At 39.2% G+C, this 21,659-nt stretch overlaps 1 protein-coding gene across 1 annotated transcript; it reads left to right on the forward strand.

Moving 5' to 3' along the window:
* Positions 1–559: 559 nt before the first annotated feature.
* Positions 560–20,374, forward strand: LOC139661676 (integrin alpha-L-like). Its single transcript, XM_071540210.1, has 31 exons — positions 560–677; positions 1,963–2,080; positions 2,531–2,619; positions 2,769–2,851; positions 2,991–3,105; positions 3,540–3,670; positions 3,763–3,905; positions 5,721–5,877; positions 6,249–6,384; positions 6,493–6,566; positions 8,227–8,350; positions 8,742–8,884; positions 9,846–9,992; positions 10,099–10,296; positions 11,293–11,423; positions 12,108–12,265; positions 12,347–12,516; positions 13,337–13,447; positions 14,287–14,357; positions 14,456–14,597; positions 15,329–15,427; positions 15,641–15,720; positions 15,876–15,953; positions 16,097–16,172; positions 17,325–17,432; positions 17,528–17,569; positions 17,680–17,805; positions 17,904–18,017; positions 18,122–18,154; positions 18,301–18,411; positions 19,006–20,374. The coding sequence occupies exons 1-31, from the start codon at positions 620–622 to the stop codon at positions 19,360–19,362; spliced, it is 3,723 nt and encodes a 1,240-aa protein (XP_071396311.1). The 5' UTR covers positions 560–619; the 3' UTR covers positions 19,363–20,374.
* The last annotated feature ends 1,285 nt before the right edge of the window (positions 20,375–21,659 follow it).

Raw genomic sequence — 21,659 nt, forward strand, 5'->3', positions numbered from 1 at the left:
CTACTGCTTGAAGACGCAGTATTTCCTCTGCCACAAATCCCTTCAGATGTTAGCTGGAAAAAAATGTTCTAGTGTTTGTGTTTGTTCTTCACAACATGTTGTGAAGAACATCATGCCTGCGCTCTTTCAATCACATACTGAACCAATATTACCTGCTGGAGCTTATTTACATGTTTGCTCTGAAACATGAATAGATGCTGAATCTAGATGCATGTAAGACTATCCAATCAGGAAGGGAAATGCAGCTAAAACATAAATAACATGTTAATATAGCCGCTGTCAGTTCTTTAAATATTTTGTGTGGAAAATTTCCTTCAAATAGTACAAAATAATTGGTTTGAAATTATTTGATGTAGAATGGCCACCTTATATTTTTTCCAGATTTCTTCATAAAAGAACTTTTAAATGAGGGGCTGAGCAATCACACCAGAGAAAAAGGGAAGTGCGGAGACAAAAAAACTGCCTTGTGAGAGCATTAACGTGAGAACGAGAAAATGTCACAACCATAGACAGGCCTTGTTTGTTAACGCCCTTGTATAAAAAGTGCACAGGAAGCACTACAAAACGCACATCTTGGTCGGGCTGGTACGCATCACTTCCTTCAGCTTTGAGAAGTGAGATGGGAGAGATGTCTGAGCTGGGTCGCAAGTCCCTGCTCACCTTCATGGTGGCTGTCGGTAAGCTCTACATTTTGCTACACTTTAAATGATCATTGAGAAAATATGAATCTGCAAATGGAAATAATCAGGTGTGATTTATCCCTATGGGGAAAAAGGTGAGGGTGAGCTTGGGGTTAAAGGCCTTGGGAAATGTTCCTAACTGTCACAGCATGAAGGAGAAATAGATTATTTTTTGAAAACTGAAGAAACTTAAGACATCTCGCAATGATGCAACGCCTATTTAAGAAGGTTCATTTTGTACTGAATGTGCTACGTTTGCAGTTTCAACTCTCTGTTTCAACTCTTCAGAAACTGTCTGTCTTGCTGTAGCAGCGTAAGGAATCAACCTCATGCCAGGCCCAACCGACTAGAAACCATTTCTACTCAGCCGGTTAGAGGCTTGTGCAATATTATCTCTTACTTAATGCATTTCATAATCAGAGGCAACTCTTTATCTACAAAAACTAACACTCATCCATTAGATAATTTCATGGCAATACATTTCTTGTTTCAAAAATAGCAAAATATGCACTTTACAAAAGTAATTCTCTATTGTCATATGGTACCACTAAGTTAAGCTGACAAGTCTTATAGCAAATACTTTATAATGTACTTTATAATTAGTTTTAGGCTGTGTGAAAAATATGAGAAAGTTATCCTAGCATTAAACATATCACTGATTCATTTGAATTATTTGGAGAGCTGGTGCATCAGAGCTGTTTGAATTAAAAGGCTAAATTAACCACATTTTCTAAACGATGGTCCTTAAACATCCCACCTTAGAAGTCTTACTGAGATGCGTAGAGGGGACCAAATATCAGCTTTGTGGGAAATAAGGCAGAAATCTTAAATGGAAAATATTGCACAGTTTAAATATGAAGCTGAACTAACATACAAAATGTTGAACAAATATTTGCCAGTGACGCGGTTAGGCTCAAATGAAACAAGGTTATATACTTTTGCACATTCGATTTTTTTTTTTTCTTGAATTTTATACCTTTGCATATAATTCTAGACTTTTCTTTTCACACTGATTTCATTGATAATGAACCATGCACATCTCAAAAAGCATCCCAAATAATTGCATTTTTTAAATTATCTTGTAGCACAATGTGTAGTACAACAAAACAAGCAAAAAGCAACTGTAGTGTTGCTGACTCACCTTTAAAAGTTATTTCTACAATGGCCAAGTTACTTTACTTTAAGATTCAAATTTTAATTAGATGTGAGGATGCCATCTGATTATATTAAGGCAATACAAAAGTCAATAAAACTTGTGGTCATTTCTTTTTGTAAATTGCAGCCATCTCTGTTTCTTTGGCATTCAACATTGATACGGCATACCACAGCAAGTATGCTGGGGAGGAAAATGACTTTTTTGGATACAAAGTTCTTCAGTTCATGTCTGGCAAGAACAAAGGGTAAGTATTGGTGCACCGGTGACATTTACTGCTGCTACAGCACCAAAATCCTCCTTTATTACGTAATAACTTCAAATGTAGACATTGGTTATTGAAGTAATTAAGTTTAATATCAAACGATCAATTTGGAGCTCAACTTTCCTTTTCTATCCAACTCGAAATTTGGTGACCTGCAAGTTGTCAAGGTGGAAGAGAATTCTGCTTTACTTTATCAGCCGTTCCTGTGGAGGGCGGAAATTTTGACTCATCTGTTGCATCCTGTGCGTAAAATAGGTCACTTTGCAATCACAAGGCAAGCATCGTCAAGTCCTGCATGCATTTTCTTTTGTCTATGATCTCAAATGTACAACTCATGTCAAGCCTGGTCAGTATAACACATGCCAGTACTACTATTATAGTTTAGCCTACATGCCTAATACCCAGAATACCACTTGTCCACCTCATCCACAGGGTGTTGGTCACTGCTCCACTGCAAAATGGATCTGGGGAAATCTGCAGATTTGAAAGCGAAGAATCCAACGACTGCTTCACCCCTCCAGGTAGATAAATGTGATTTGTGAAGTAAATATTATAAGTTGTTAAAAATAAGAAAAAAAAGTTTCCAACAATATAGAAATATGAAATACTATAAAATCAGACAATGTTTATTTTGTGTATGTATGGTACTAATGTAGTGCTACTGTCATAGCCCTTTCCCTCGCAAACACAACGATCCCACTCAAGCACTTTGGACTGTCGATAGCTGAAGACTCGACTCACTCCCGATTCACCGTAAGGAAATCAATAAGCTGAATCTATTTCCTGGAACAGAAAACACAGTTCCTCTGTGACATTTTGAAGATCTGCGAGAAACAAATCAGTCTGATCTGATGAGTCAAAATTCACTTGTCTCCTTTATCTTCTACTTTAGGTCTGCAGCCCAAGTGTAGTCCATGAATGTTATGAAAACTCATATCTGAACAGCGTGTGCTACCAGTTCAAAGATCAGCTTCAGCCCGTCTCGACCTTCAGACCTGGCTTCCAAGGTGAGACGTTCAGAGAGTGATACATGTTTCTGACATCTTGCTCGATGTCTTCATGTCTTTGTTGCAATAAAACATGATTCTCAATTAGGGCTGGGTAATATAGTGAAAATGCAGAATCGCATGTTAAATAATCAAATTTAATGTTCATACCATTGAACCGAATGGTAATGTTAGGTGTGATGTCGAACAAAACTGAAATTTTCAAATAATATTCTTCACTCTCAAAAAGATATCGTGATTGAGTTACCGCATTTTACATGTTTCAAATAAAAAAATATACAGCTTGGAAAACTGAAAAGACGTTTCAGCAAGCTGTATATTTTTTATTTGACACTAATTGATCAAGATATCTTTTTTGAGAGTGCAGATTTCCCTTTTTTTTCCCCATCATAAATATTCTTTTCTAACTTCCACTCTGTTTTGTTTTTGTTCAGCATGTACAAAGAAAACGGTGGACCTCGCCTTCCTATTTGACGGATCAGAAAGTATGACTACAGAAGAATTTGAAAAAAACAAAGATTTCATAGTGGACATAATGAAAAGCCTGCAGAACTCATCAATCAAGGTCATTACACTGCTGCAACATTAAAGGATTCACACTATATATGTGTATTTGGTACAATTCTAGCTAAGCCATCGTGTCGTATATCTTTTCAGTTTGCTGCAGCTCAGTTCTCCACAATCCCCCGGAAAGTTTTTGACTTCAATGACTATCAAGAGGGGAGAGCTTTGGATAACCTAAAGAAAGAAGAGCATATGAAGGACCTCACCAACACACACAGGGCTCTGAGATACATGCTGTAAGTAAAAAAAACATTTGGCATCTGTTCTTTCAAACACTGCTCTTAAAGATTTCTCAGATTCTTGAGACATAGGCATACAGTTGATGTTAAGGGAAAAATCGAACCCAAAACAGCTATTTGTGACGTACCTTGCATTCCCAGAGTCGCATCCCGCCCACTCTTCAGATTTTGGTGCGCGATTCAGAGTCTGGTGTTGCGCTAATGAACGGCTTGTTCTCGCTCAGAGAAACAATCGCGCCAATCAGCGCGAATGTGGGTGGGACTAAAGTTTGAACTGTTCGTGCAACGTTTCGGCCGATAATGTTTGTTGACATCACCCCCTTAAATTCGAGATGAAATGAAAAATGCATTTTTAACCCTTTTAGATCACACCCCCGGTCATATTGTGCACCTATTTAACAATATATGGCAAAAAGAAAATACAAAAAATCCATTTCTTTGTATTCTTATATCAAAATCCAATCATGTTTTCTTCCTGTAAAACAAAATATGCCGTACGTAAGCATGAACCAACCAATTTCAACCAATAATATCATGACATCCACCCATCAATCATTCTTCAACCTCTAGCTAGCCACACCAGTCATATAAAACCGCACTTTATAGTTTCTGGGTCGTAGTAGCTGACAGAGCAATATGGAGAGAGATAGGAAGAGATGTGTGTTTGGATATCAGTGGGCAAAAACTTTGTTTTCATTTCCAAAACAATGTTGCTGAGGTCTAATTCATTCATCTCTCCCTTGTCCTCCTCCTGATCTAACAACAGGTGAGGGAGGTGTGTGTGGAGCCAACAGTCCTCTGTAGCTCCGTTTCTCTCTGTAGCTCCGTATCGCGCTAAACTCTAAGCCCCGCCCACTGTTTAGCGGTCCAATCAAATGCTAAGGATTTGATTTAAATCCCTCTTGTAACTGTACATCGCTCAAATATTCCGTTTCACTGGGAAATATGTCAGTACAGAAGCTAAAGATGCTCTAACTTCCGTTTCAGTGGGACTTTAACCAACATTGTATTTGCAAAGATGATATTTTTGCTAAAAATGACGAAATTCTTGGTGAAGCTAGTACGCCCAGCATCAGTGTCACTGAAAATAATGTCAGAGCGGCCGAATACGTCAGTCACTAGTGATTGGTTCGGGGATAATCAACCCCAACACACAAGAAAACGGCTAACAAGGAGGCAATCTCTGAATAATGGAGTGGTAACAAAATGGCCATTCAGTTTGAATATCAGGCTAGTTGTTTGGTGGTGTATTTTTTTTTATATTTCTGCAGATTGAGATATTTCCAATTCCAATGGAGTTTGATAACAGAAAAGTTGACAGTTTCCTAAAACATCAACATTAAACGTCAGGTTTTGGTGTCAGTCCCTCAGAATCAAACAGCAAGGGCTTCTATCCAGACTCACCATTTTGCACCTACATTCAACAATCACACAGGGAGAAACCCACTGTAGAAGAGGCAGAGAGACCATTTTCTCCACCTATAGCAGCCTCAATAGACCAGAATGCAATGCAGTCAGCATTCTGGGAAATGTAGGAAATCACTAACTGAAGTAGAAGTAGACGAGGCAGGTTGAGGCAAAGTGGCTACGAGAAAAAAGAACATTATAGCATGTGATCACAAAATAACTCCTGGAATGAACTGAACATCACAGCTTGACGATGTATAACAGTGTAAGAGTACCAGAGGGTGGAGTTTTCCCTTAATCACCGTCTTGCTGGTTGAAGTAATGAAATTGATGAAGTTATAAATGAAATGAATTAAGTTTTGACGAATCTGAATACGACAGATGCTATTTGTGCATTTGTTTCAGGGCAAACATCTTTGAAAACCAGGCGGCCGGTGCCTCTCCTGATGCAACTAAAGTTCTGGTTATAATCACAGACGGGGATCCCAGTGATCCAGACAGCAGGACCGACAGCATTATCAAGAAGTACGACAGCAAAAACATCATTCGATTTGTCATTGGGGTAAGTCCTGATGTTGGAGAAAATGTCAACCTTTTATTACTGGCTTGACTTTAAATTTCAGACTGAAGTTAAATGAATGAAAAAGCAACCTTCGATGTTGCAGCTGTTTTTCCACTGGTCTAAACAATCATGAGAGATTGCCACCACAAAACCAAGAGGGTCAAAGTGTGGCTCTGTTTTAGAGTTAAGCTGCTGGTGTCTGATAATAAACTACAATAAAAATGAGCATAAAATAAACTAAAAACATAGTATTGATTCCAACTTCCAATTGAGTCCAAAATTGTTCAGTACTGTTGCCTTTGGATGTTGTTTATCTTGCTGCCATCAGACTTGAGGTGCTTCATGATGTCAAAAAAACATTTTGTTTTCAGGTAAAAAACGTTAAACTGGATAAACTTCGGCTCATTGCTTCAGAGCCGAAAGACAACAATACTTTTAAAATCGAGGACTACAACGGACTCACGGGTATCCTGGAAAACTTTGAAAAAAAGATCTTTAAAATAGAAGGTGATTTTTCCCTCTGTAAACATGAATGTTGATAAAAAAAAAAAGAAAGCCTCATATTGTTTTCCCAGTATGCCCCTGCATTAGTAACACGTATTGTTGTGTGTTTAGGCTCCACAATGGCTCTGGCTGCAAACCTGACCAATGAAATGTCTCAGAGTGGATTCAGTGCCGTCTACCACAAGGTAATGACCTCAAGGCAAAGTTTAAACACATTAAAAAGCTACACCTTTTACACATAACGATATAATCCATCATTACACAGCATCTGATGTAACTGTCCCTTGTGCTATTACACTAAATAGTGAGAGCCTTTGTGCTTTAATATCCCCTGATGGGAAATTCATTAAAAAGATGGACATCCACATGAAAGAGTACACAATATAAGCAGCAATATAAGACAACAGTTTCAGAAAATATATGAGTTAATTAGGCTGCGTTCAAACCCCTGCCGGCCTTTTCTGCTCTACTTAAAAAAGTCTTATTACTGAGAGAATAAACAACTTTTATATCTTGTCATCCTAATGTTGTGTTGCTAAATTTTGTGGCATGACAGATTGCGCAACTGAAACAAGTAAAACATGATGCTGGCACTCCTTGGCCTAGTAATGAGTGACAAGTTGCATAATTTCTCCAGTTCAACCATTGGTGTCTGAAATATCATATTTGACTTAAACACTTTGACCTTTCATTATAGCGCCCCCCATTAAATCAATCTAATTCTAGTCTTAATTTGTAAGGAGGATAGCGGGATTTATGTAGCAAGTTTTGTGTCACCCACATTCAGCTAATTAGGGATTTTTTATTTTATTTTGTGAACTGCTACAGCGGTGTAGCGGTTACAGCCTTGCAAAGTTTAGAATTTTGACCTTTAATTATAGCGTCCCCATCAGGATAATCAGTGTAATTTTCGAAAATGCCAAAACGTGTCATCTCGTAATTAAAATCGAAATTAGACCAGTGGTGTTTGATTTTTAAAAGATTGACCTTTGTTCATAGAGACTCAGGCCAATCTGTGTACTTTTGAAATGCTTCAAAAGCAGTAGATGATGTTGTGCATGCTAGCAATCATTCAGACATTTCTTTCTCTCTGTCACGCACAATATATCGGATGATTAGATTTTGACAAAACTCGGTGGAATGATGTGGCTCCTAAGAGGGGCACCGCAACGTTTAATTGTCTGTATGTCTCGCACAGTATCTTGGATGCCACTGATCGCATTTTGACGAAACATAGTGGAACGATGTGTGTCATTGCTGCGTTCCGCCATTTTCAAAATTGCACTGAGGAAGTTTAATTGTCTGTGTGTCACACACAACATCTTGCACGCTCGTGAATGCATACAATCAAGAAACATGAGGGAACATATTTCTGCTTAATGCCCCACTACAAATTTGCATCATTTGTTGGGGACGACATGTTTACTGTTTACTTGTTCTCCTTCATTTTTGGAACTCTATGAACTGATTTATTCTTCCCTGTTTGTCCTGCCTTACTGGAACAACCAAGTTCAATTTCATTTATATATACAGCCCTTTATCACAAGCATGTCACAAAGGACTTTACAGAGAAAGAGCTAGATCTAACTGATCAACAATCATTATCATCATGGTCATTGCAGAACAGAATGATGTAAGACAAACACAAGAAAGCAGAACAAAGCACCAGACACACAATAGCAACCAACCACACAACAAAAGCTGACCAGGGTATTTGCTGTGTTGACAGCAGCAGGTCGGATTCGGCAGTTGCTCTGCAGTCTCAAACATGACACCTCTCCTCTACACCAACGCTCTGCACTGATCAAACCTGCTGATCTAAAATGTAAGCATGTCTCTCAACAGGATACCTTGGTTCTGGGTTCAGTGGGGTCAAACAATTGGCGCGGGTCTCTCTATGAGCACCATGCCCCACCTTCAGCAGGACTGCAAATTCAGGATCCAAACATGGAGGAAGACTCTTACATGGGTAATCAACATTAACAAAATCAAATTCCTAACTCTTTCCTAACTATTAAATTCTTATTAAACGGATTTGAAAGCCTCTATCAGTGTTCATTCTAAACGATGGATCAAAACTAGTCACAGTTTAGTACTGTATATGGAGCTAACAGAAGTACGGGATCACAATCCATGTGTCTATGTATTGTCGTACCCAATTCATCCACTTCACCCAAGTCATATTCACATGCTACATTGCTTTTCTTGAAAATGAAACTGCACATATTGTACGTTTAGAGGTGTGATAAAGGAGGACAGGCAGAAGTTTGACACCTCCATCTGTGCATTAACGCTTCTTTGATTTGAGTGAGGTTTCTGTGCAGACTGTATGCCATCTGAGACTGATTTTGTCAATGCAGGATACTCACTTTCTGCCGGAGAGAAGAATAATACTCCTCTGTATTTCACTGGTGCACCGAGGTTCCAGCACACAGGACAGGTGGTACTTTTCACACAAGTGAGCAACAACTGGATTGCAGTACAAAGAGTCAATGGGGAACAGGTTGGTAAAATTATCTATTCTAAGTAATTCAGTAGTAAAGCGCACACCCATAAAAAGTTGCAAACCATCGGTCCAAAGTCAGAGTAAATAGATATATGACGGTTGCACACTTCTCTCCATACAAAATATCTATTTTACATCACCAACATTCTTCGGCAGTATCAAACATGTTGATGTAAAATAAATATTTTGTATGGAGAGAAGTGTGCAACCTTCATATATCTATTTACTGCTAATTATCTATTCTATCATCTATTTCCTAAACAGAAAGATAATTCAAAATTGTTGTGTAGCAGTTTTAAACATCAATATATCACTGTCAAGTTAATTTGTGGTACGTTGGTAAATTACAGTAAACAAATGAGACCATAATCGAGGTGATTGGTAGCCTCTATCTTATGCCAGTTGTATTGTCAATGCTAGTGTTTTTCAAAACACATACCCCATTTGTGGTGGAAGAACAGCTCCCTGTTTTGTGCTGTAAAGTAATCCAGCAGATTTCTCACAAAATCTGATTCAGTGGCACACAATGTAAAATGCAGTGTAGAGGCCAGGAGAGGCTGCCAACCTTCTCAACTCCAATCTCATTTGTTTACGGTAATTAATGTTTCAAAAATAATATGGTAAAAACGTATTAATGTCAAAATGCTACATGTTGCACCTTTACAGAAAAGAAATCCATGGGGCTCTTATGGAACAGTTATTGTGGCTACAAAGAGGAAACCACAGTACTTCCTTGCTTTATACTCGGGCACCTGCTTGCACCCATTTGAGTCATCGGCACAGCACAGTTTTAAAGACAAGAAAGCCAAGGCAATCTTTTATGCAGAAAAGCTTACTGATATCGCTTTTTTCCCAAGGAATTTCAAAAACAGTTAAGGCTGAATAAAGCAAGTGCTCTCTGGTATCCTGCCTCAACTTGCAAGGCTCTAAATCCTCATTTGTATCCAACAAATTTCAGATTGGTTCCTACTTCGGGGCAGAGCTCTGCACAGTGGATGTGGACTCAGACAGCAACACGGATTTCCTACTGGTGGGCGCACCGTTGTTTCACCAGTCTCAGGAGAAGAGAGAAGGACAGATCTCTGTCTACGCTCTGACGCATGAGGTGGGCTTTGATAAGGGCCAACAGATTCAGCATGAGTTTACAGAGAGCTAATTATGTTATGCCTTCATTAACCATCTTCATTAACTGATCTTATCATTTCCCACAGCTGGAACTGAAAAGTGTGATGACACTGTCTGTGGCGTCTCGGGGCAGATTCGGCACCGCCATCTCCTCTCTTGCGGATCTGAATGGGGATGGTCTCCGAGACGTAGCCGTCGGAGCTCCACTTGAGGATAACAACAGGGGGGCTGTGTACATCTACCTTGGTGACAAACACAGAGGCATACGCAGCACTTTCAGCCAGGTGAGAAAAGTCAAAGGACCATGTAGGCTCTATTTATAGCAGTGAAAAAAGTGGCTTTTCAATTCTGGGCTCAAGCAGCGCTCTAGCTTATGAAAGCAGCAGCAGCTGGGTGGTCGACTGGTTACAGAGATGGTCCTGTACCTGTGAAAGGTTGCAGGTTTAATCCCCCATCACCCCGAGTGTCTGTCCTGCTGAAGTGTCGTTGAGCAAGTCACTAAATCCCTGCTGCTGACCCCATGTTTTAACCTCCCTCTGGAGGGGGGCAGGCAAAAATCAATAAGGTTAGACAAATGTACTGTATATTGGTTTGCCAAAATATCAGAATGATATTGGCCTTTTAATGAAAATCAGAAATCGTCAAGTCAGTGTCATTCTCCGGCGATATGATGGAGGAGAATATGATTTGACTCAACCAATCTGTAAAACCTGCAATTAAACCTCCCTAATTTTCTATGTCCATAATACAATTATTTACATAATTTAACAATAAATGCCAAAAATGTGCACAATTTTTATTTTCTTGTATTTGTTATCAACATCCCATTACCTTAACTTCATGGAAGACAGTGTATCTTTAATGGTTACCTTATCAAGTATCAGTACGCATAAAAAAAATTTGCAACCAATAAACCAGATTTTTTAACATTTCATGGGGACATTGAGAAGCAGCCATCCATTTACTGTAAAATAATTTCATTAGAATTGGTTTCAGTGTTTTTGAGTTTTAGTGCTACCTGATCTAAAGCCGTTTCAGATGCTACTAAGAATAAAGTTCTGGGGGAAACACTGAATCATTGTAAGTTTTTGGAAATTTTGGCATGAAAACTTAAAGATATCAAATATTGGCACAAAATATTAGATATCAAACCAAAGATATCACTATTGGTATTCATGGATTTCCCATATAAGTCACAATCACAATACTGCAGCACTTTGTCAAAGTGACACCGGACCGGTGTGCAAACCATGTTTCAACTGTCAAAACTGCTATTCCAGAGAATCATGGGAGGGGAAATATTGCCTGGGCTGCAGTTCTTTGGACAGGCAGTGGATGGAAAAATCGATCTTGACGACGACGGACTCACAGATATTGTGGTCGGATCACAGGGAGTGGCTCTTTCCTTGAGGTACGTACAGAGGTGTGACCGAGTCAACTTTGCTCAAGTCAGTCTCAAGTCAGTCTCAAGTCTTGAGGCACAAGTCTCAAGTCAAGTCTCAAGTCTAAATTTAGAACACCAAGTCAAGTGCAAGTCAAGTCCATGTCATTAAAGTCAAGCCTCAAGTCTAAATGTAGCACAGCAAGTCAAGTCAATATGTAGGACTTTTCAATGCAATATCATTTTAAGAGTATAAAGACTTGGTAAGTGCATCAATGAGTTTGATTTCTATAATCAGTTGCAACTTTAATTAATTCAATCATTCCATACAAATTTCAAAAACAGAATCATTCAAAACATTTTCAAGCCATCATCATCAATACAAGTCAAAATCAAGTCCCAAGTCACCAGAACCCAAGTCATGTCTCAAATGTTCTCTTTATGCATCAAGTCAAGTCTCAAACAATTCAAATTGTGACTCAAGTCCCCACCTCTGGGTATGTATAGTGTATGTTGGTATGCAGCTAGTATGAGAAAAAATACAATTTCTAGGTGGTGAAAACAACAACACAGATACTGCGTTGTCCTGTCAAAATAAAAAAGAATATATTCTCTGTCCTGTCCAATAATTTTCACCCTTCATGCATCAGTACAACCGGACAGCAAAGAGCCGCGCGGCACAAGGTCTAACTATCAACCATTTTCACCTTCCAGGTCCAAGCCTGTCTTTAACGTCTCGGCTCATCTGCGGTTTGAACCTGCGGAGATAAGCACTGATAAAATCGACTGCCTGGAAAACACAGCTACTGTTCTGCCTATGGTTATCTTAACAGCCTGCTTCGACATGGCAGAGACGACCCAGAGGAAAGCAGGTAGGAACTCAGCTAAATGATGCGATTCAGAGTTCACACCGCCATTTCTGGCCAAATGAAAGATCTCGTATTCCATTTCAGGGGCACCGAACACCGGACTGAACATCGCCTACACCCTTACTGTGGATCCCATGAGGAAAACGGGTTTTCGAGGTTTCCTCAATGAATCCGACAAGGGAGCGAAGAATCTTCAGTCTACCGTGGAGCTGAAGAGTAAACAGACCTGCTTCAATCACTCCGTCAGCATGCCGGTACGGGGATTTATCTAGAGGGAAAATCCCTTACACTGTTAGATATCATCAATATGTGATCTTCAGTGCATTCCAGGAGGTATTTTGTGTGTGAAGTTTTGCAATTTACCTTTTTGGCGTATCTACTTTCCCTCAACCTGCCTCACGTACTTCCACTTTACAGTTAGTGATTTCCTGTTTATAGAAGGGGATTCTCTGTGCTGTATAGGTGTAGGTGGAGATAGTACGGAAGAGGATTAGGGCCACATGTGAAAAAATTATTTGAGTTCTGAGTTTAAAGTCAGAATTCTGACTTTAATCTCAGAATTCTGACTTTAATCTCAGAATTCTGAGTTTAAAGTCAGTTGTAGTCCAGGGTGTATGCTTTGGGACTGTGAGTTAAAGCTCTCCTTTTTGGTATAGACCCATCCAATTTGTGTTTCACTTGAGCAAAATGAGCAAACATACAGACTGTTATCTTTTGATTTGGGATGTTTTTTGGTCCTCATGTTACTGGTTTGGGGCAGAAATGAAAAAGTTACATAAATATTTTGCTGTCTTCAAGCGCCGACCTCTATTGAACCTTAAAGCAAAATTCCACTTAGTTTTAACATGGGGGTTATTAGGCAATTGACCGCCATGAAAACCAGAATATAAACTACTCACCAAGATCGGATGCATAACTTCATGACTGACTTGAATTTAATCTGTCCTAACGTTCTCGCTCATCTCTTAGTACAGGAAATGATCACAGCAACTGATATGATTAGAAAATGGTTTGATGTTGAGGCCAAACTCAACACTCTCAACACTTCTTCAATCTTTTTTTTTCCCCTTGCAGAAATGTGTGCAAGACACATTATCACCCATCAGCATCAAATTAAACTTTTCCCAACCTGAAAGCGAGACTGCCATCCTGAATGTGGACAGTGACAGACAGACTGTTGTTGAGGTACGTACAGCAGCTAAGGCAGAATATAGGCTGACAGATATATGTGCACCAATATTTTTTTTTTTACAGATGCAGTCTATAAGTATCAGCATGTCACCAACTGAGAACGCAACATCTCAGTTTTAAAAGACGCTTCAAAGATATTCATATTTACACTAATGAAAAGGAACAGAGCTATACGCAGAAGACCAATATTTAGTGGTGAGATAGCCTGTGAATGCAAATGTTTATTTATTTATTTATTTGTTTATTTGATAGGGACAGAGCACGTTAATGAACATCAGCATAAAAACACAAGATGTAAACATGCCAGAGTTAGCAAAAATGCTAATTTACATCCGTAGTCCCTAGGCAGGTAGCAAAAACAGTAACATTACAAGTGACAAAATACAAATATACAAGTAGAAATAGACAAAATACACTGAACAACATGTGAGGTTAAAAGTGATCACAGTTCTGGTCTGCCTTGAGCCATTGTTTTAGATGGGTCTTAAAAGTGGGATATGTAGGGCACTCCCGTATTGCAAGTGGTAGGCGATTCCAAATTTTACTTCCCTTTACTGAGAGCACAGTTTGTGCAAATGTGGTGCGCCTATGTGGCACCTCGCAGTCCCCTCTAGTGGTGGCCCTGGTGCCAATACCGCTGTTAGCCCTCTGTTTTATGAATTCATTTAAAGGAGGTGGGGCAAGTTATAGAAATAACTGTTTGATGACACAACCACTAAAGAGATATTGGATAGGATATTAAGGCTCTTAAACTTTATTATTCATTAATCCTTTATGACTTGCTCTGTATTTTTAAATGTGACATAAACAGAAATGAGAAATTTGTTTTACAGGTGCCCTTTGAAAAGAACTGTAGAAAGAATGACACCTGCATCGCAGAGTTGGAGGTGGATTTCAACTTCATGTACGTACATCTGACAAATATTCAGAGGTACGGTAACTTTAAGATCATAATTATCAACTATATGGACAGATGTAAGGGAACTAGTGTGTTTCTTTTAGCACCTCAACCTTATTGGTGGTGGACCAGGCCTACTTCAATGTGACTGTAAGCCTGTCCAATCACGGCGACGACTCGTACAACACCAGCCTCACGCTGCACTATCCTCCAGGCCTCTCCTTCTCCATGATGACTCTCATGAAGGTGACATACACAATACATTGAGAAATTATGTTTCAATGGTAACAAAATATTAACTTGTGCACACAAAATGCTATTGTCTGTGCACAATATATAAAACATGCCTTCTAGTTGTATAAACAGCATGCAAATAGTGATATATGTTATAAAGTCTAAAATATCCCTCAAGCCCACTACAGTAAAGCCCATTAGCCTTCAGTATCCTTGTCAATTGTTTATTACTAACAATGCTTTGCTAAACAACACCTTGCAGCACAAGTGTCAATAGAAAATGCCTTAGTAACTTCTTAACTTAGCATTTTTTTTGCCTAAAGTAAAACTTAATTTAGGAATCTATATCAAAAGCCTGATTCAACTAAATATATCTATATTCAGCAAAATATTGGTCAAATGAAACTAAATAAATCAATACAATCAAGTACATTCAACCAATTTTGGCTATTGGCTTATGAATTGGTTTGCACAAATTATGAAATTGTGTGTGTACGAAATAATGAAAATGAAGGCATGAATTCACCAAAACAAGAGAACATCATGTATCTTCCAATCAGTCTTTACACCATCTCTGGCCCCATAATGCTATTTGAAATCACTCGTCTCTCTAAACTTTCCTGGAATTCCCTTGTGTAAAAGTACAGGCACATTTGACTAAGATCTGACCCTGGTTTCTTTCTATCTGTTCTCTGTTCATGGTCTCGCTCTGTTTTTTTGTTTTGTTTTACTGAATTCAACAGGCGTCAAGGTCAACGCTGCATACCTGTAACGATCTAGAAGGTGTAATGGACAAAACAATATGCAGCGTCAGCCTCCCTGTCTACCGAAGCAGATCCACCGTGAGTCATGCAGCACAGAAACAGATGATGGAAAGAAGTGAAGTGTCATAAATTAAAGTTGGAGATGTGACCGAGTGCCCGAGCCTTTGACATTTATAACATTGACGTTTTCAACTTCTCTCACATGGAGTTCTCTGTGCACATTCTCTTCATGTTTTTCTTTCTGTTTGAATCTAATCTAACATCAATGTCTTTGGCCATTTTTCTCTTAAGGCAACATTTAAGACTTTATTCCGCATCATGAACACCTACGACTGGAATGACACGATGTCGATGACGATCACTGGACAAAGGTAGAGGCTTCCTCATACGATCTACATCACTCTGACACACAGGACGATGCTTAACATTTCCCCTGCATTATTAACGTGAAAAACTTAAGCAAAACCTCCTTTTCACACTTAATATTTACAATATGAAATGCATTTTGCATCCTCTTTCATTACAGTGATAATGAAAACTCGACCAGAGGTTCCATGACCAAAAGCGTCCCTGTTCAATTTCAAATTGACTTGGCAGTAAAACTGTAAGTGGCATTAGTGAAGTGGTATCATGTAAATTAAACACTATTAAAAATGTATTACTTATATTAATGTCTTTGAAATGCTATCAATAGTTATTTTACCTCACAGATAATTGCAAATGGTGATTGTCCTTTATTCTTTGTAGGAATGAAGACTCCATCACTTATCTGACCTTTACACCGGAGGATAGTGCACCAAAAAGACTAGTGACTATATATGAGGTAAAGTCGTAAATTATGATGGAAAAAGCTTATGTGGAAGAAGTATAAAAACACTACATGCACTGTAAAAATTTAATGAAACCAGCACATCCTTAATTGTTAACTTAATGTATGTAGATGTGTTTGTCAATTGAAATTAACATGTCAGTTATCACCTTCATAACTTATAATCACAACTTCACGACTTTATGAAAGATCACTAAACTGATCATCTATAACACAATAATAAGAAGCACTGTGAGCTTATGGGTAGACTTCCCAGCATGCACAGCATTTGAGTCAACTCTCCAGAAACCCTTCCTTCTTCCTGTGTGAATAAAGCTACAGGATGGAGAATTGTTTTGCATGTATGTTAGGTGAGTCATAGGTCTATTTCTGATTTAGAAAACAACAACAATTTCCTTGCTGGTGAATTCAACCGAGAAATACTTGTAAACATGACTAGTCTAGACTTTTGCTGATTTAACTTACTGTATTAAATTCACTCAGTGACCCACTGAGCAAAAGACGTGATTTCAACGTCGCGTCTATGCTTTAGCTCTCATATAGCCCAGGATCATTACGGCTACGTATAGACCTATTTTAGACCAAGCAGTAAATACATTATTACAATGAATAAACATCTGTAAATACCAAAAATATGCACCAGACAAGTCCTGTAGACTAGCCTACAAGATAATTATCTGAGCACAAGAAGTAATTTTAACATTGCGTCTATGCGTAGCTCTCATATAGCCTAGGATAATATTGTCTATGTATAGACATCTAATAAACTTTCACTTTTCAACCCCATTTAAACTTAATTTAGCCTAGACGGCTATGGGCCATTTAGACGTGTTATAAACGTCTAATCAACGTAAAATTGCTCAGTGGGGAGTTTAGTGAACATTCAGTGAACATTAGAACATACATTTACAACATATTCAGCACTATTTCAGTCAACTTGCGTTTCAGAAACCATTTTAAGTGCCTTAATATTTTTTTCCAGTGTTCTTGAAATGACTCAAGTTCATTTCAAGGACAAGGCACGCTTGAGAGAAAGCACTGTGTAGCAGAATACAAGGAACTGAAATTCAGCTCCGGTTATGATCGGTTCTGTTCTGTCTCTGTGGAAAATCTAGAGGTTAAAAATTTATCTCACACTATCCCTAGGTGAAGAACTTGGGTTTTAAGGCTTTGCCCGTCGTCGTGACCCTGAACATCCCGACTAAACTGAAACACAACTTTGAAATGAAGAACTACCAAGTCTCCGTGCAACAGGTAACATGCTGGCAGTCAGAAAACGACTTGCATTCACTGCTGCTGTTATAGATAAAATTACAAATCCTTGATGCTTCTTTTTTTTTTTTTAAAAGAACAAAACTCAATGCAGAGACACCGTCGACGTAAAGTCTGCAGTAAGTAAAACTTCCATTATCAAACTATTCAATCCTGAACATGTAGTGAAATTACAAATCAAAATAAATCACATCAAAATAAAATTCTACTGTGTTTGCCTGTGTTACAGTACTGCTCAGATGAAAACGACTGCAAATCCATTATGTGTGAGAGTTTCATTCTGGAGAAATATTCAACTATTTTGTTTATGCTGTCTGGGGAAGTCGAATTTAAAGACCTCAAGCAACATGCAAAGGTATGTATCAAGAACACAAAAATCAACAGCAATGGTTCAAAATGCTCTTAAACTGAAGTGTGGAATAAAATGTTGATCGACACGCTCTCACTTCACAGAACGTTGCTTTTCTGAAACGATATACTGGAGATGGAGCAGAGGTTCTGTTTAAAAGCTTTATACAAGTTCGCTACGACAAACAGCGGTATGTTCAGGCGTCTAGTAAAAAAGAGGTAGGTTGAACTCGCTAAACAATAACGCCAAGGGAAAGATTTCTCACTTGTATGTTTTTAAGCATGACCCCAATTCATCATACGGTTGTCTTTATTTACCGCAGAATAAAGATTCCACAAGTTTCCCCCAAGTACAGGTAACTCCGCTTTATGTAAAGACATGATACACTCAGTCTACACATAGACTCAAAAAGTTAAAGCTATTTTATCCAGAAGAAATTTAAGATCAGAGCTGAAGAATCACAAGGCCTACTCCTGAAAGTCTCATTTCCTCCCCCAACAGACTGATGTGCGGGTTGAGTTCATAATTTCTCCCGACCAAATGCTGATCATTGCAACAGGAGTTGGAGGTGGGCTCCTGCTTTTGATCATCATCACTGTTATCATGTTTAAGGTGAGTGCTGATTTGCCAATTTCCGAATCGAAGGGTTTCAGTCGAGAACACTACATTTACATTTTGGGGGGGTGGGGAGAGGGCGGGGCTGTACCCGATGTTCCTGATTGGCTCAAGATACAACTAATGAGCAGTGGTAGTTCAGAGAAGCACGCTTGTGACCAGAAAGTTGCTGTTTCAAATCCTGGACCAGATGGGAGGAGGAATAGCAAATAAGAAAAGCACTCCCTCAGCAATAGATAAGGGTTAAAACACTTCCATTATCAAATGGTATGTATGGTAAATCTCAATTTAGAGCTCTTCAAATGTGACCCAACACAGAAAAACAAGGCACCTTTTTGGAGATGTTTTTTGTTGTTTTTCAACGATTATTGATATTTGCATTCAGTTTTGTATTGCATTCAGTAAAATTGTATATTATGCAACAGAGCAGATACATCATTTTGTTTGAATTATTAATAATTAAATAAGTCCATTATAAGTGCATTTTGATCACGCCTTTCTGCTATAAAATGTGTCTTCTGTAAAGTTAAATAAGCCTGAATTTGCAGGATTCGGGTCACAAATGTTTCTTCTTGTTGTGTCTGTCCTAAGATGGGCTGCTTTAAAAGGAAAACAGTCCAGTATTACCAAGACCAGGAGGACCAAGCTGACGGCAAGTCTGACCCACCCACAGCGGCCAAGACTGACGGCAAGCCTGACCCACCCACAGCGGCCAAGACTGACGGCAAGCCTGACCCACCCACAGCGGCCAAGACTGACGGCAAGCCTGACCCACCCGCAGAGGCCAAGACTGACGGCAAGTCTGACCCACCCGCAGAGACCAAACCGCTGCTTGACGGTGGTGACGACGCCAGCGACCGAATCACACCTGGAAATGCAGCGGAGGGATCAGACAAAACACAATCCGCCTCTGCTCAGACAGCAGATCATTACGCCAAGGTGATCTGAGCCACAGTCTCTACTGATGTGAGAGGGTCACTGTTAGCAGTGAACACAGATGATACAGACACAAGTAAAAAAACTGATGAAACTTTGTTGTTTCTCCAATTATGCTATGGCAATAGTGCTAATGTGTTTGTTGGGAACCCAATATGATTTCTGAAATTTGCAAAGTGTGTCTTGAATTTTTATGTAAAAATAAACACATTAGTCTAAATCACAAAGTGGAACTGCAATAGAGAAGAGCCTCTCATCACCACTAATTGAGACGCTGTAGATTCACCCTAATTGCCCAAATTAAACTCTGGTGTTTAATTTGGGCAATTAGTAACAAATCAAAATTTAAGAGTGAAATACAAAACTGTCCCAACAGAAAGAGCTGGACTCACCAGTGTTAGATCTTTTGTCTCTCTCATCCCTTTGGTATCCTGTGATATCAAACATCACAGACTGGCCAGGTTGGTAAAAATAAACTTGCTGTGTACAGTTTACCTCTGTCACGTCGGATGGTAAATCTCAATTTAGAGCTCTTCAAATGTGACCCAACACAGAAAAACAAGACACCTTTTTGGAGATGGTTTTTGTTGTTTTTGTTTTTCAACGATTATTGATCTTTGTGTGACAGGTTAATTGATGTTTAGGAGATTGTATATGTTTACTTTAGGGTTATAAAGGACCCCACAACTTATTTTTTCCTTATTTCTGTATATGTTAGACAATGGTTACGTACTGATGTTAATATGTGTTTTTAGGCTGCAGTATTAGTTAGAGCAGTATTGATGTTGATGGGAATGCGCTGCACAGTTTTCGCCACCACCAGTGCCTGTGAGTAGCAAGTTTTAGAAACGGAAGTTAGAGAAGAAGTTGTTTTCTTGTTCGGTTGTTGTTTATTGTAGTAGCTAGAAGCTAGTAGTTTGATGAGCAGCAGAGAACACGCAGGCAAGACCTCTGAGAGGGAACACATGCCGGTTTGTTTTGTTCAGTAACTTATGGAAATAAAAAGCGCTGCACTGAAATCACATTCCAGTGTCCGCCTGTGTCTCTGGCTGCAACATTTGCATTCAGTTTTATTGTATTTAATTGTATATCATGCAACAGAGCAGATACATCATTTTGCTTGAATTATTAATGATTAAATAAGTCCATTATAAGTGCATTTTGATCACGCCTTTCTGCTATAAAATGTGTCTTCTGTTAAGTTAAATAAGCCTGAATTCGCAGGATTCGGTCACAAATGTTTCTTCTTCTTGTGTCTGTCCTAAGATGGGCTTACCTTGCGAGGCAGCTGGATTCGCGAGATCACGATAACGCGAGAATCCATCTTGCCAGGCTTCAGGTTATGCGTTTGTGGCCGAACCACAGCGGTGCAGACCAATCAGCGTCCTATGAGGGCAGCTACGGGTGTGGTTTAGGTGTGGCGACAGCGAGAAGCGACTGTTCGTTCACAACAATGGCGGCTCCTAAAGAGGCTAGCGTAGATGCTGCTATAACATCAGTTATTTCTGAACTGGAGAGTATTTCTTCATTGAAAGAAGAGCAAAGAACGGCAGTGAAGGCTTTTCTGGATGGAAAAGGTGTTTTCGCTCTTCTCCCGACTGGCTTTGGCAAGAGTTTGTTTATATGGTTTGTTGATCTGACTGGTTGAAGTTAGCCCGTGATAGACGGTGATAGACAGATGGTTCATCCAATCACCTGCCAAGTATTTTTTGAAAGTGCCTGCCCTTTTCCAAACAGTTTCCAATGACGAGTTCCCAGATGGTTCTGTGTAACAAACCATCTGGCAAGTCAGGTTAAAGATGGGCTGCTTTAAGAGGAAAAGTCCAAGCTTCCGAAAAACTTGACACCCCAGCCCACTCTGACTCCGACTGTGCTATCTCCAGCAGCCAATCACAGACTGACGGCAAGTCTGACCCACCCGCAGAGACCAAACCGCTGCTTGACGGTGGTGACGACGCCAGGGTCATCACATGTACATCTTGTTCTTTCTGTGACTTTCTGTATGTAATCAGGACAGGCATTTGAAAAAAATCAAAAGAGAAGAGAAACTGGATTGCACTTTCTGTTTTTTGTCAGCCGATACAGTATTGCACACTAGTCAGTATCAACATGTAAGCAAAACATGCAAGCAGATGGCAAGCAATCTTAGAGAATACAATGTGTAATTGTAAATGTCAGGGACAGGCGTGTTGGGTTTCTCCCAAGTACCTCAACATCCTCCTGTTTTTATTAGTGTATATCAGTTTATGTATGTATGAGTAAATATATCAAAGAATAGTGCATACATGTATTACAAGTTGATCAAAATG

The sequence above is a fragment of the Centroberyx affinis genome, unplaced genomic scaffold (assembly GCF_046629955.1).
Source record: "Centroberyx affinis isolate AG114_WGS23_722 - 3 ecotype Tasmania unplaced genomic scaffold, CSIRO-AGI_Caff_v1 ptg000210l_1, whole genome shotgun sequence".
Classification (NCBI taxonomy): Eukaryota; Metazoa; Chordata; class Actinopteri; order Beryciformes; family Berycidae; genus Centroberyx; species Centroberyx affinis.